Source organism: Eurypyga helias, unplaced genomic scaffold (assembly GCF_000690775.1).
Source record: "Eurypyga helias isolate BGI_N326 unplaced genomic scaffold, ASM69077v1 scaffold23448, whole genome shotgun sequence".
In the NCBI taxonomy this organism is placed as follows: Eukaryota; Metazoa; Chordata; class Aves; order Eurypygiformes; family Eurypygidae; genus Eurypyga; species Eurypyga helias.
In genome coordinates, this window is record NW_010265293.1 from 13,499 (window position 1) to 26,253 (window position 12,755).

At 42.8% G+C, this 12,755-nt stretch overlaps 1 protein-coding gene across 1 annotated transcript in view; it reads right to left on the reverse strand.

Annotated features, from left to right (window-relative positions):
- Nucleotides 1-902: 902 nt before the first annotated feature.
- The window catches only part of AACS (acetoacetyl-CoA synthetase), a gene marked incomplete at its 5' end in the record, with an annotated part of 36,188 nt that continues 24,335 nt past the window's right edge, over nucleotides 903-12,755 (reverse strand). The window contains 9 exons of the mRNA XM_010156697.1: nucleotides 903-1,330; nucleotides 3,478-3,680; nucleotides 4,506-4,564; nucleotides 5,455-5,524; nucleotides 7,068-7,193; nucleotides 7,725-7,838; nucleotides 9,182-9,304; nucleotides 9,480-9,544; nucleotides 12,325-12,449. Of these exons, the coding sequence (XP_010154999.1) occupies nucleotides 1,193-1,330; nucleotides 3,478-3,680; nucleotides 4,506-4,564; nucleotides 5,455-5,524; nucleotides 7,068-7,193; nucleotides 7,725-7,838; nucleotides 9,182-9,304; nucleotides 9,480-9,544; nucleotides 12,325-12,449 (1,023 nt within the window). The remainder of the gene's footprint in view (nucleotides 1,331-3,477; nucleotides 3,681-4,505; nucleotides 4,565-5,454; nucleotides 5,525-7,067; nucleotides 7,194-7,724; nucleotides 7,839-9,181; nucleotides 9,305-9,479; nucleotides 9,545-12,324; nucleotides 12,450-12,755) is intronic.

Below are 12,755 nucleotides of genomic sequence, written 5' to 3' on the forward strand. Positions count from 1 at the left end.
AGGACAAATGTAATATATATTATAAAGAATCAATTTTCATTAACTATCAGTGCTGAATGCATTCAACACAACTGAAAGGACATCCATGATTTTAATGCATTAAATACTTCACCCACAAGATGCAAACAGTGCAGGAGATACTGAATGGCAGAGGTTCAGCTACAACGACTGCAACCAGACTTCAAGAAAGACAAACCGATGTTTCAGTGCTTCCACTTTACTGTTCCAGTATGCTCATTACAGTGTTTTTCCCTTTAAGAACCAGAAGGATACAGAGCTAGAAAACATTTTAGTCTTTCAATTTCAACATGACACTTAGTAAAAAAAAGTTACAAAACCCAGCAGCTCTCAAACGAACACACTGGGATCCTTCAGCTAGCAAAACATGGGCTCATCACCTGCCCTCCAAAGACCTTCAAAACCAGGAAGCAAAACGCTGTCTGCAACTGCAGTGATGGTAATCCAGAGTAATGACAGCCAATTCCAGGGAAGTAACCTGGAGTTACACCAGGAGTAAGGGGCAGGTGATGGCCCCCTCATCCTCTGAACCCTCAGAAATCTATTGACTAAAAGCTTAAACCAGGAAGGTTACAGCCCAAGAGGAAGCAGCAGTTGCCTTCCAGGGTACCGTGAGAGACCTCAAGACTGGAATTATTCAGAGTCAGGTCAAATGGGTTTTGCGTTATGATTTAGCTTTATAAAAACATTTAAGTGCACACTACATAGAGAACACTCATGCTCTGTGGTCAAGTAGTTAAAAATCACTGTAAATCCCTTACAGGTGACTGACACACATGGATTGAAAAACAAAGTGGCTAAAAATCCAGTTTAAACAAAGAAAGGGAACATTTTATGGAAGAACTATTCTATTTGCAACTGCAACTTCTGCTATTGGTGCTCCCATTTGATGGGCTGCTGATGTAAGTCTAACCAGAAAGGATGCACTCATACATATAAAAATCAAAACAGGCAGGTTCCTCCTTCCAGGCTGGAAAAATCCAAGTTACATGGCATATTTAACCAACAGAAGGGAGCTAAGCTTCACTCAAGCCTTTCATAATGCACTTAATGAAATATTTCTTCTTTTAAAAGAACCACTGGTATTAAATAGAGCTTTTTCTTTACATACAGTATTGGTATATACAAAACAAACACCGAACAAAGACAGATGCAAAACACCAAACAAGTGACTTTAGAAGTTCTGAAGCTCAGGAATATTTTGGTACAGGTCCAAAGCCTCTGGGTTTGAGAAAGCTCCGCGTTGAACAACTTCTTTCCCTGCAATTATCTGCTTCACAGCTACTTCCACTTTTTTCCCATTTAATGTGTACTGAAAAACAAAAGCAAAATTACACTTTTCATGTAGCAGCTTTATGGAAATATTAATGAACCCCAACCCCAAACTCAGCTGAAATTTAGCACATCTTTCCCTTCTGTCACACTTGAGGCACCAGCATTTTTCTTCCTAAAAATCACTTGACTAAATGGAATTCAGACCAAGAGTTGATGTGATTTTAGTTTATTGCTCCTGCTTGGTAATACTGAGAGCACAAGCAAGCTCCTACTTAAACCCATGAAGCCAGACCAGAATCATGTAAAACCACAAGACTTTTAGTGTTTGTGTTCTGACACATCCAATTTTAAAACAATTTTTAATTTTCTAAGGGTGGGCTCAAAGCCTAACTCTTCTTTTCCTGGGATCACACGATTTCCGACTAGCACAGCTGAGCAAGGAAGAACTGCTGCAGCGTTAACAGGAACTTCCAAGACCCACTTTGGAAAGCAACTGCTGCTTTTCTAGGCACTGAGGCTTTAATCCCACCTTCTTCTGGGCTGGTATCACTGAGAACTTTTGGGGGACAACTTTAAAAAGCTGACCTCCAGTCATCTCCTTAGTCTTGCCTGTCTGCTCTGGGAACAGAAGCCACACTTGCTTTACTACTGGACCTGCTGACTGAGCAACTCAGGCTGTTCCCAGCCTCCAAAGCCACTGGAACTGCTGGACTCCAGGCATCCCCACTTCTCACTGGAGAGCTTACAAAGCTGGCTAAGTGACCCTCAACTCAACACACTCTTGCAATATTGATCTTGATATTAAATCAAACTTTTCCTTATTACAACTGCTGAAGTCAGGTGTAATCCTGCCCTCCTGGACCACCTTAATCAACCACTCTTCCTCCTCAATTAGCAACCTAACTCTCCCAAATGCTCAGAACCCACACTGCCGCAGTGGCCTGCAAGGGAGCTGCCCCCTTTCCAAGAAGCAACCTAACTCTCCCAAATGCTCAGGACCCACACCGCCACAGTGGCCCAGCAAGGGAGCTGCCCCCTTTCCAAGATCAGGCTGCTGAAAGCAGATTTGTTTCATCAGTAAACATCTCATGGATGATGACAACCAGAATGCTCATCTGCTCGGGAACAGGAAGATCTGCACTAAGAGCTTGTAGTATGTTCTTAACATGGTTGTTTGAGCTATCCAGGTGTTCAAGTCCTCATCACTTCACCCCAGCTCTGCTACTTCTACAGCACACAGTGTCAGTGCAGAGTCAGGATTATGCTGTGTTTTCACATGAGGATTCAAATGCACGTCAAAGTAGCAGAACAGAGGTCTCCCCTCCAAGTGAAACTTTCTTTGAAAGATGGGAGACAGCTTAGATCACTTCTCCCCTGGCACATTTACCTGAAAGGTAATTAAAATTCACTCCGGCTGCAAACGGGCACCAGCGAATCAACTGACTGGTCTGCAGCGTCCAGCCTTTTCCCCAGGGGCACTCAAGTCACGTGCAAACGGACTGGAGACAACTACACACTGCACCCTATTCTGCTGCTCAGAGCTGAGGAGACTCCGGCATCAGAGAGGACTTGAAAGAGCTCACAGAGCAGGGAACAGCACTGTAGGGTAACGCAGCCCTGTAAGACCGAGCATGCAGAACCTTCAGCTCGATAAACTTCTCTCCCCACCTCTCTCATAAGCACTAAGATTTTATTTTAGCTGCTGCTACAGTTAAGACAGTGACAGAGCTACTTTTAAGTGGCTAAGCAGATGTATGAAGCAAAATGGTTTAAAAAAGGTTTTATAAATTCGCTCAGTGCTCTCAGCTTCCCTAGGAGTGTCATTTGAAACAGGAAAATAAACAAAATAATCTTATGGGTAGCCAGAAAAGCTGAAGTTAAATTACCTCTTTAATATTTTCCTTTAAAAGGCTTAATTATATATTACTGAGAAAACGCAATACACATTTATAAACTGAGAATGGGCATTTTTAGGTATTGTTAAAAAACAAAAACATGCTTAGCTGAAAAGGAGATGAAATGATGTTGCTAGGCAACCTAGACAAACTATTTATAAAGCTCGAATACACTTTTGAGATGCTAAAATTTCCACGCGTGTGGGTTTGAAGAGCAATGACAACTGCTCCTTAATTACTATTCAAGGTGACAAAGAAAAAAAAGTAGGCAGCATTTTCCATGACATACCGGAATGCCTTTGGTTTCGAGGATGAGGCTTGGAACGTGCCTGGCAGAAAGCGCTATGCGTATGGCGTCCCGAATCCTTTTGACCAGGTCCTCGCTGAAGGCATGGTTCAATGCCATCTTCAGGAAGAGAATCACCCTCTCCTCCCCATCTTTGTTGTACTGGGGGACACAGAGGCTGTCGGAAACCTCCTCAAAGGCCTCAACTGAAAATAAAGAAGTCCCTATTAGCACTTGCATTCGTGTATTATTCTGGATGGGCATTTTTCAGTTTCACCAAAAGAAATATCACCTCTCCTAGAGCTGCAAAAGCAACCAGACTGCCTGGCTAGCTATTCTGCCATGAGCTTCCCCTCTGGGTGCTCCAAAATTTTAACCCCTGCTCAGGTGAAAATCCAGGTTTAAGGACCATAGGTATGTAGCCCCAGGACAGAGTTTGCTGTAATTTCTGGGACAGATAAGCTTTTACACTAAGCCATTTTCTTTGGCTTTCCTCACAACCCCCACTGCTGCACAGACCCAAACCTAACGTGCCTGATCACACAAGAAGGAGAGGCAACAGCTCATCACAGCTCAGAAAATCACCTCTGCAGGCACAGTTTTACCAACTTCCACAAGAGGAAGCTTCCTTGAAATACGAAGCTCAAGAGCTTCTCATTATTAGGAAAGATGCAATAAAACCAGCATCAAAAGCTTGTCTTGGGGGAAAAAAGAAAAGCCTCAGAAGTTCAGTATTCTCTTATAAATCTGCATTATAATATTACTCTGCAAGCCCTTATTATATTAAGGCAACATCATCTGGACAACACACCTCAACTGGTCATCTCCAGCCCTACAGATAATTTGGAAAAGCAACCAGTTTCAAGTTTGCAAAACAGAGTTTTGTTAATACTAACACGCTCTGCACTGTCCTCAATTTGAAAAACAGCAAGTCTTATTACTTAATCCTTCCAAACACCCTTATAATGCTTACATTTCAGATTTAAGGCAACAATGTCATAGTTGAAAGAGGTGGAAAGTTTGTTTCATACCTATGTTATAGATCTCAGAGCTTCCAAATCTGACTCCGTTTGGATTTAATGTACCATCACTGAAAACCACACAAACAAAGCAGCATTAAAAAAAATGTGATTACAGTTTGATGAAAAGAAAAAGATGGATGCAATTAACCAGGTCTCTCTACATTTCATGCAGTGAATATGTAGCCCCATTAGAAGCAGAATTCAAGTAATTTGAGTCAAAAAGGCATTTTCCTCAAAGGAATGAAGTTGTACAGAGAACCTCAACATTATTCAAGCACCCTGCCTAGGTGCTTCCCAAAATGCACCCCTTCCCAAAATACACATGCACCACAGACAACAAGACAGGCCAAGAATCTTTGTAGTACTCCATACTGGAATTAGGGGTTGTTAACTTTCCAGTCTCTTACAGCTGGAACTTCATGTACAGCAGCCTCACACCATGTGTCTACTGAACCGGTCTGTGACAACGTCAAGCACAGCCTCAGGGCATTCACTCAAGTTTTGAACAGCAACTTACAAATGCAAGCAGGAAGTTCAGCCAGTTGTGATCCTGAATGTCTGTGATCACTACCAGAAGCACAACTCGGTACCTGACCTGTAAGTTTTGCTGTAAAGCAAGTCAACGGCAAAGCCAAGACCAGGAGTCTCCTGATTCACCACCCTGAACGTGCTGCACTCAGGCCCCCTTATGGAAGACTATAAACCATCACACCCTCAACCAATTTCAATACTGTCTTGTGTTCACATACACAGAAGTGAGGTGGAACTTTGAAACAGGCTCTTTTCCCTCTAATCCAGCTGCTGTGATTAATCTAAGGGTTGAAACCTACAATCCTGGGTTTAACAAAACAAATATACAGCTAACAGGCACAATGGAGCATCATGTACATTGTGCTCCAAGGTGAACTTGGCAAATTTTACACTTGGTTAACCAGAACACTTCCCCACAGTACTATACCTGCGGCCCAGCATGACAATTCCTCCTGTTTTGGGATTAATTTTGCAGTAATCACCATGGGCCCAAATACCTATTAGAGAATGACAGAGGTTAAGCAACTGAATTCTTACTCATCCAGTCACAGCAGACATTTGTGTCTTTGTGTAAGTTAGGAACTTGCATACAACAAAACATCTCAGGTGTAATTTGAGGTCTACCCACAGCAAGCATAGCAGTACTTCACTCCACCTTGCATTTACTACAGAGAGCAAGCACAGAGAGGAGTAGTCTGTAGGATCAAACCCTAGGTTGGCCTCCAATTGCTTGTTTGCATGACTGCACAGCATCCTTCAGGAAACTGATGCATAGCTGCTCTGAACACCACATTTTGAGGAAGCCAGAAGTATTTTCTACAAAAGGTAACTACATTCCCACCAGTCTCTCTTGCAATGTGCAACTCTGTACAAGCAGCTTTCTGGGCCTGCACAGGAGACCTCAACAATTCCCTAGGGAGCTTACATGCTTAACGTTCTTGATTTGTGTTAGTGTAGGAACAGACTCGACTTCTCAGAGCTGGAATAGCTCCTTAACAGTGATACCACTACAGCAGCCTGCCACAAACAAGCCAATTCTGGGTTTTTCCCTTAAGAAAAAGCAAGCCTCAGTTCTCTGCACATAAGACTATTTTCTAACTTAACTGTTACAATCTTAAGCCCATTTACAAGGAAAAACACAAAAGGGGTTTCAGGGAGCCTCTGGACCACGGTGATTTCAGTCTAACAACTGTCACACAGATCTGCTTTTATTCCATTTATTGTTGTCAGGCTTACATGCAGACAACTTCCACATTCCCTCAGTTTTCCTACATGATGATCTCCCGCTGCAGGTCCTGACTTCTCCTGTGAATCCATTCTGTACTGCTGCTATTTATAAAAAAGCTTCCATCTCCAAAAAGAAGCAGCTTGAGGTCCTGCTCCTATAAAACCCCTACCCGGTCAGCAGCAGGGAGTTCAGCATCGTTATGCCATGTAAGCCAGAGCTCTGGATGAGCAGAGTCCCCCACGATTACCAGGAAGAAAGCCTCTGGCCCACAGTTCCTGTTCCTTTACTCTTACCACCACCGAGGACTGCATGAATGCAGAATATGCACGTCTGAGGCAGCATATACTTAAACCTCATGCTAATGAGGTAGCAGGTCAGCACTTATCCCTTTGGATTCACTCCTCAGGCTAGGCAGGAGCAGCCTGGCAGAGGTGGAGTAGCACTCATTAATGGAGGATTGCTCCCTGACCCATTCAGCACTTGGATTTCACACTCATGCCAAGCCGTCTGTCTGCACTACAGATCATCAGGCTGTTACAGTTGGATCTGCCTCATGGGAGCAGGAGCAAAATGGAATGGGAGCTTCCCAGAGATTCTTATTAAACAGATTTGGATCCATGTTCAAAACAAAGTGCTATAAAACAGAGTGAGATATTATGAAACATGTAGTGGAGTTCTCACCCTGGAAATCTAGATTGAAAGCTGCACCTGCCTAGCACCGTGCAAGAATAAACCTGTACCTTCCCGAGAGCAGCAGTGCCATCCATCTCCTACATCATTCCAAGCAATACCCGAAGCCCTTCATCACTTACCAGGGAATTTTGAAAAATAAGCCTTCCTGTACTTGTTTCCATTCTCATCATTCCAGAAGTGTGTAGGCTGACAGGGAATAGGCTTGGTACACACCAGCTCTCCACTCTCACCCCAAACTGGTTTTCCTGTTTACAAAGGAAGAAGCATGTTCTGCATTTCCCTTCTGTAAACACAGTAACAAAGCAAAGAGCATCTCCAGCTATTACTGACATGCCAGACACTGATGTAGATGTGAGATGAGCTGTGACTGGTGGTCTTAACTGCTTGTGTTCAATTCCTAATCTCATCCCTATCTTATCTCCTCTTACTGAGGTTAGCTCTCCTCCTTCAGGAGAGCTACAGCACAGGGTGGAATCCAGCCTGGCATCCACAGCCACACAGCTAATCAGCACACATGCCAGAGGCCAGAAGTCAGCCTTGACATGCTTTAGCATAGAAGAGGAAAAGGAAGGCCTTTTTACACAGTGATTATCTTCACTGGAGCCCTGTACAAGGAGTTCAGACAGATCCAGATCTTGTGGAACATTTCCAAAGCAAAAATCACTCATTTGACAGCTCACTATTTACCCATCTGAAGAATGAAACTCAGCTGTTTCTCTAGAATCCTCAAACTACTACATTCCATACGTGTGCATAATATTTTGGATAATGGTTACCTTCATCATTCCATGCTTGTACAGCCATTCCAAGATTTCTGGCCTGAATTTCTCCTTTGTAAACTGGAATTGTAACATTCTGACCCATGAAGCATGAAATTATATCTGTTCCACCTACAATGAAAGAATTCCTTTTAGAACACAGAACATTTTTTGGAGAAAGCAAAAGTGAAAACCACATGAGAACTCTAAAACAGCAAACTGCTGCCTTTGCCAAATGCTTCTGGTCCACACGGAGCAGCACAGAATAGACAGTATTATCTGAGATGTTATGTGACTAACTGAAAGAATTCTTTCCTTACTTTGTAAGTCTTTATACACGTATGCCCTTCACGCAGAAATTTTCCTCAAGGCATAACTTTTCTTCTTCCAACAGTTTCTTTAATCTCATTTAAAGAAATTTCTGTTTATATAAGAATGAGAAAATAAAGAGGCCCCAGTTTACAGACTTAAATATTTAAGATCACTTAGAAATGTTTTCTTGTTTGTCTTCACTGAAGTAACCAGTCAAGCTTTTCCACTCAATATTTATTTAGCTTTTATCTTGTTCTCATTAGCAAGGGCGAAGCAGGGGGAGGAAGGGGGAGACAGGAGCCATGCCTGTAGGGTGAACAGTTACCCTAATAAAAATAGATACTGTCAGAGTCCTTACTTAACTGCTGTATTTATAGTCTTTTCAAGTCTACTTCACGGAAGCAGAAAGTAGAATTAAGACACAAATCAATCATGTTGGCTTTACTCAAAAAGAGTCTCCAGCATTTCAGACTAGTTACATATATATAGCAAGTTCAAAAATCCACTGCTCTTACTGAGACCAGTCAGAGGTGACTTAAGCAGACTTTAAAAATCAAGCTAAACTGAGTTAAAAAGCCCTTTGAAAAAGGTCAGTCCTTGTTACAGAGTGGAATGAGTTCTGTGTTGGACCCTGTGAGTAGCAGTTGCCTTACCTAGCACTCCTCACCACAAACTGCACAGCACGGGGCCTTGATACTTTGCTAATTATCTAATTTACAAAAAAAATATGTCTGCAGTGCCAATTACTTGGCACAAAAGAATCGAAATGGGAACATGGAACAACCTCTGTATTTTCTGTTACAGTCAGCTATTTGCAGAACAGTACGTTCTGTAGGTTAACAGACTCTTCCCTTGATCTCACCCTGCTACCTCTAAGGACAGCCAGTCAAAATAAATGATCCCGCTTAAAAATCCCTAAAACCCAAAACACCCACCGTATCAGAAACATTCCACCCAAAAGCCTTCAGTGTACAGCTTCACCACAGACACTGAATTAGATGGAGAATCTCTGCATTAAGGAGACAATTAATTCCCATTTAACTATAACCAAGCCTGAACGATCCAAGGCTTAAGCCTCCCAAAGGCACGGCAGCAAACAGGCAAGGAGGAAGCCACAGGCGAGGAACAGATTTAATGAGATGCACGCAGCACAAAAGCATCACCTGAAATGGATCCCAGGAGGACACTGCTTTTGATGTGTTTGTAGACATAGTCATAGCTCTGAGATTTGAGCGGTGATCCCGTAGACAGTATAGTGTGGAGTGTCTGCAGATTGTGTGTTTCACCTTAAGGAGGCAGGAAATAACAGAACAGGTTAAGGCAGAACTTTCACAAGAGTTTGTAACTATTTGTCACTGCAGAATAATTACAGAAAGGACTTTGTGACAAGATACAGGGCCAGAACCTGGAGAGGAAAGGCAGGAGGGAGGATAGAAGGGATTCAATAGCTTTGAGGCTTACATGGTTTTAAGTTTTTCTCTTCTAGCACAGCCAGCCACTTTGCACCCGTTCCAAGGACGGTGATCCTGGAGAGGAAAAAAAGTTTGAGTGTTTTGCAGATTTAAATGTGCTAACAACCTGCAATTCCCAGTGCAGCAAGCAGAGGCTGTTAGACACGCTGTACACTGATTAGTCAAGCAATGCAGTCTCTCACAGCCTTCTGATGCAAGGCACATCCTTCAGAGCAATCAAGATTAGTCAGATCACATGGAACTTCTGCAGCTTTGCAACTTATTCCGTTCCTGAAGTATTAAGCAAAGCTTCCCATCTCTTGGGTAACGTTCACATAGAGGAATCCCTAACTGCAGAACACTCCAGAGACATCACAAAAAGCATTATCACGTTTACTTCATTGGTGGGACATAATAGCCACTGAGCTCTTGAACACAATTGCCTTCTTGCACTCTTACACATAAAAAATTTTGCCATTTTGGAGCAGTTTAACAAACCAACTTCACTGAAGGCAGCAGCCAGGGATCTTCTTAGAACTCTTCAGTTTCCATTGGTGAAAGTCTGCAAGTGCCTCGCTGAACATGAGATTTGGCCTGGCAAACCCAACAGTGGAATTCCACCCTTGCATAAAGTGCATCTGGAGCTCTCCAACACAACATAATTAAAACTTGAAACAAAGGCTGTACCCCTTCCCTACTCCACCGTTGGAAGGGGCAGCTGAAATTCAGGAAATCCTCTCCCCTGCCTTCCACCAATTCCATTTACATTACGGCAACAAACACACTCCAGGAAATGCAGATATGGGTAAGGGATGGTTGGAGCTCACACGGGCACATCCTCCAGCAAAACGGCACGATCCTGCCATCTCCGCTTTCACTCCAAAGGCAAGACAGAAAGCAGAACAGCCCTTGAGATTATATGGTTTCAGACACGGAGAGAGGGCAGTTTCAGCACTATCAAAGGGGATGTCGGCAACAAACACACTCCAGGAAATGCAGATATGGGTAAGGGATGGTTGGAGCTCACACGGGCACATCCTCCAGCAAAACGGCACGATCCTGCCATCTCCGCTTTCACTCCAAAGGCAAGACAGAAAGCAGAACAGCCCTTGAGATTATATGGTTTCAGACACGGAGAGAGGGCAGTTTCAGCACTATCAAAGGGGATGTCTTCCTTTGCCATTTCGGTGGACAACAGACAGAGGCTGCCACTGCTTGAGTAGGGACAGGGCATTTGCACAATCAGTGCACAGCACAAACTGTCAGGTACCCGGGGACAGCAACGAGAGCTCACAGAAGTGCACTGCTCCTCCAGTTACGTCCCACAACCACATGAACTGTTTTCACTCGTGCAGTATCTTACCTTCCTTCCATGCCTCAGATTATCGCTTATTTTAGAGTTAGAATACATAATGCTCTGTTTTTAAGCTCTTTGACACTTGCTCTACAGCACATCTAGAGCCCAGTCTATTATTCCCTCCCAAATGCTACAGATTTGGTGAATTTTGACAAAGTACAGTTTGCTTGAACAGCTACTTAATGGGTGTCCACTTAAGTAATTCTTGCATCAAGATCTCATGCTGTATGACACTAAGAACAGGCTCTCTGAAGGGAAGTATGGTACATCTTCAAAGCAGTAAGGTAGCCCTAACATGAAGCCTTTTTTTTAAGCATGTAACATATGACAGAGCTGGGAACAGACTGCATTATGAAGTACCACACAGATGGCCACCACTTTTAGCACCACTTCACAGAAGTGAGACATGCAGACACATTTCAGTTATCTTCACTTACTTTTGGCATGTAGAAACAATGCTTAAAAATAAGCAGTGTTATTTCTTGATTCTCAATTTTTGCCTGTTCTACTGGGTTTTTTTTGGAGGTGGAAGGCATCTTAAGTTTGTGATTTTTTTAGGTTTTTTTTTTTTACTGGAAGCTTTCTGGCTAGGCACTAACCATTTATAATAGCCAGAGACCAAATGTCAGTTGAAGTATACCATGTCACAAAAGACAGAGTAAAGTTTAAATTAACTATCAAGAGCCAAAAGAAAAAAAAAAAAAAAAAAAAATCAATCTTTTGGCATCCACTTTCCACCACAAATTTTAGTCAAAAACTAAAAGCTACACTCATTTTACCAGTAACGATTCAGATCTATTCCTTAAATCAGTTGGAAAAATAGGAAAGTCACAACAAAAAAAACCCCAAAGTTTAACCAATATACAAAAGCTAAATACCACCACAGTGTTTTACAGCTGTTTATCCAATACCTGCCATTTCTCCAGGCTTTGAGTGAAGGCTCTCTGAATATTTTTAGGTACAAAGAACGGTGTAAAACAATTAATGAACAGCTTCACAGGGAGAAATAGACATTATAGATTAAAAAGGAAAGAATGAAAATATAAGCAACCCTGTTGAGCCTTTCCAATCAATTTATGTCTTTACCTAAAGTGCTGTATTGAGTTTTATGTTGAGTTGCTTGAAATAAGAGATTCTTATTTTCTAAGTTCTGAGTGTGCTGAGAAATTACTCTTCAGATTGCTCCCAATTACTGCCTTTTGAAAAGGCTGCTCTTGAAAACTGACTATTGAACCAAAATTCTTTGTTTGCCTGAAATCCAAATACTTGACTCAAATTTGAAACAATCAGCTCTGTCTCTTCTGCTCACTCTGAAAGACTGCTGCAGTACAAAATTTTAAGAAGTAGCTCCACCAAGGCTAGGCCAAGAGATGAACTATGTCACATACTATACTAGCTTTCGATCAAGGGAGACGAAACCTTTAATGAGGCTGCTTGTGTGCCATCATCAGAAGAGCAGGAGAGACCTTCATCCTTCCAGTTCCTCTTGCTTACATACCCTAGTCTGTCAGTCAAGTCCCAGAGCACATTTGGGGATGGAATTAGAGGAGATCCATCATACAGGACCACAGAAGCTCCTGTAGCAAGTGCAGACACCAACCAGTTCCACATCATCCAGCCAGTCTGGAAAAAAGACAATACTGACATTAGTTTCTATCTTCATCAGCTAGCTGCCTGCTTTCATAGTGGCTCCATCACAGGATCAGGGAGCTGCTTGCTGTCATGTGCTGGTCAAGAAGCTACAGGCTGATGGGCAGGTGAAGCTTTTTGCAGTCATTTGAACCAGAGCATGTTCCCTGCCCTCATGCAAGGAGTGCTATCTTCCCCTCTGCTTTCCTTGCCTGGTTTGGGTGGGAAGAGACCTTAAAGCCCACCCAGCCCCATCCCCTGCCATGGGCAGGGACACCTTCCACTAGACCAGGTTGCTCC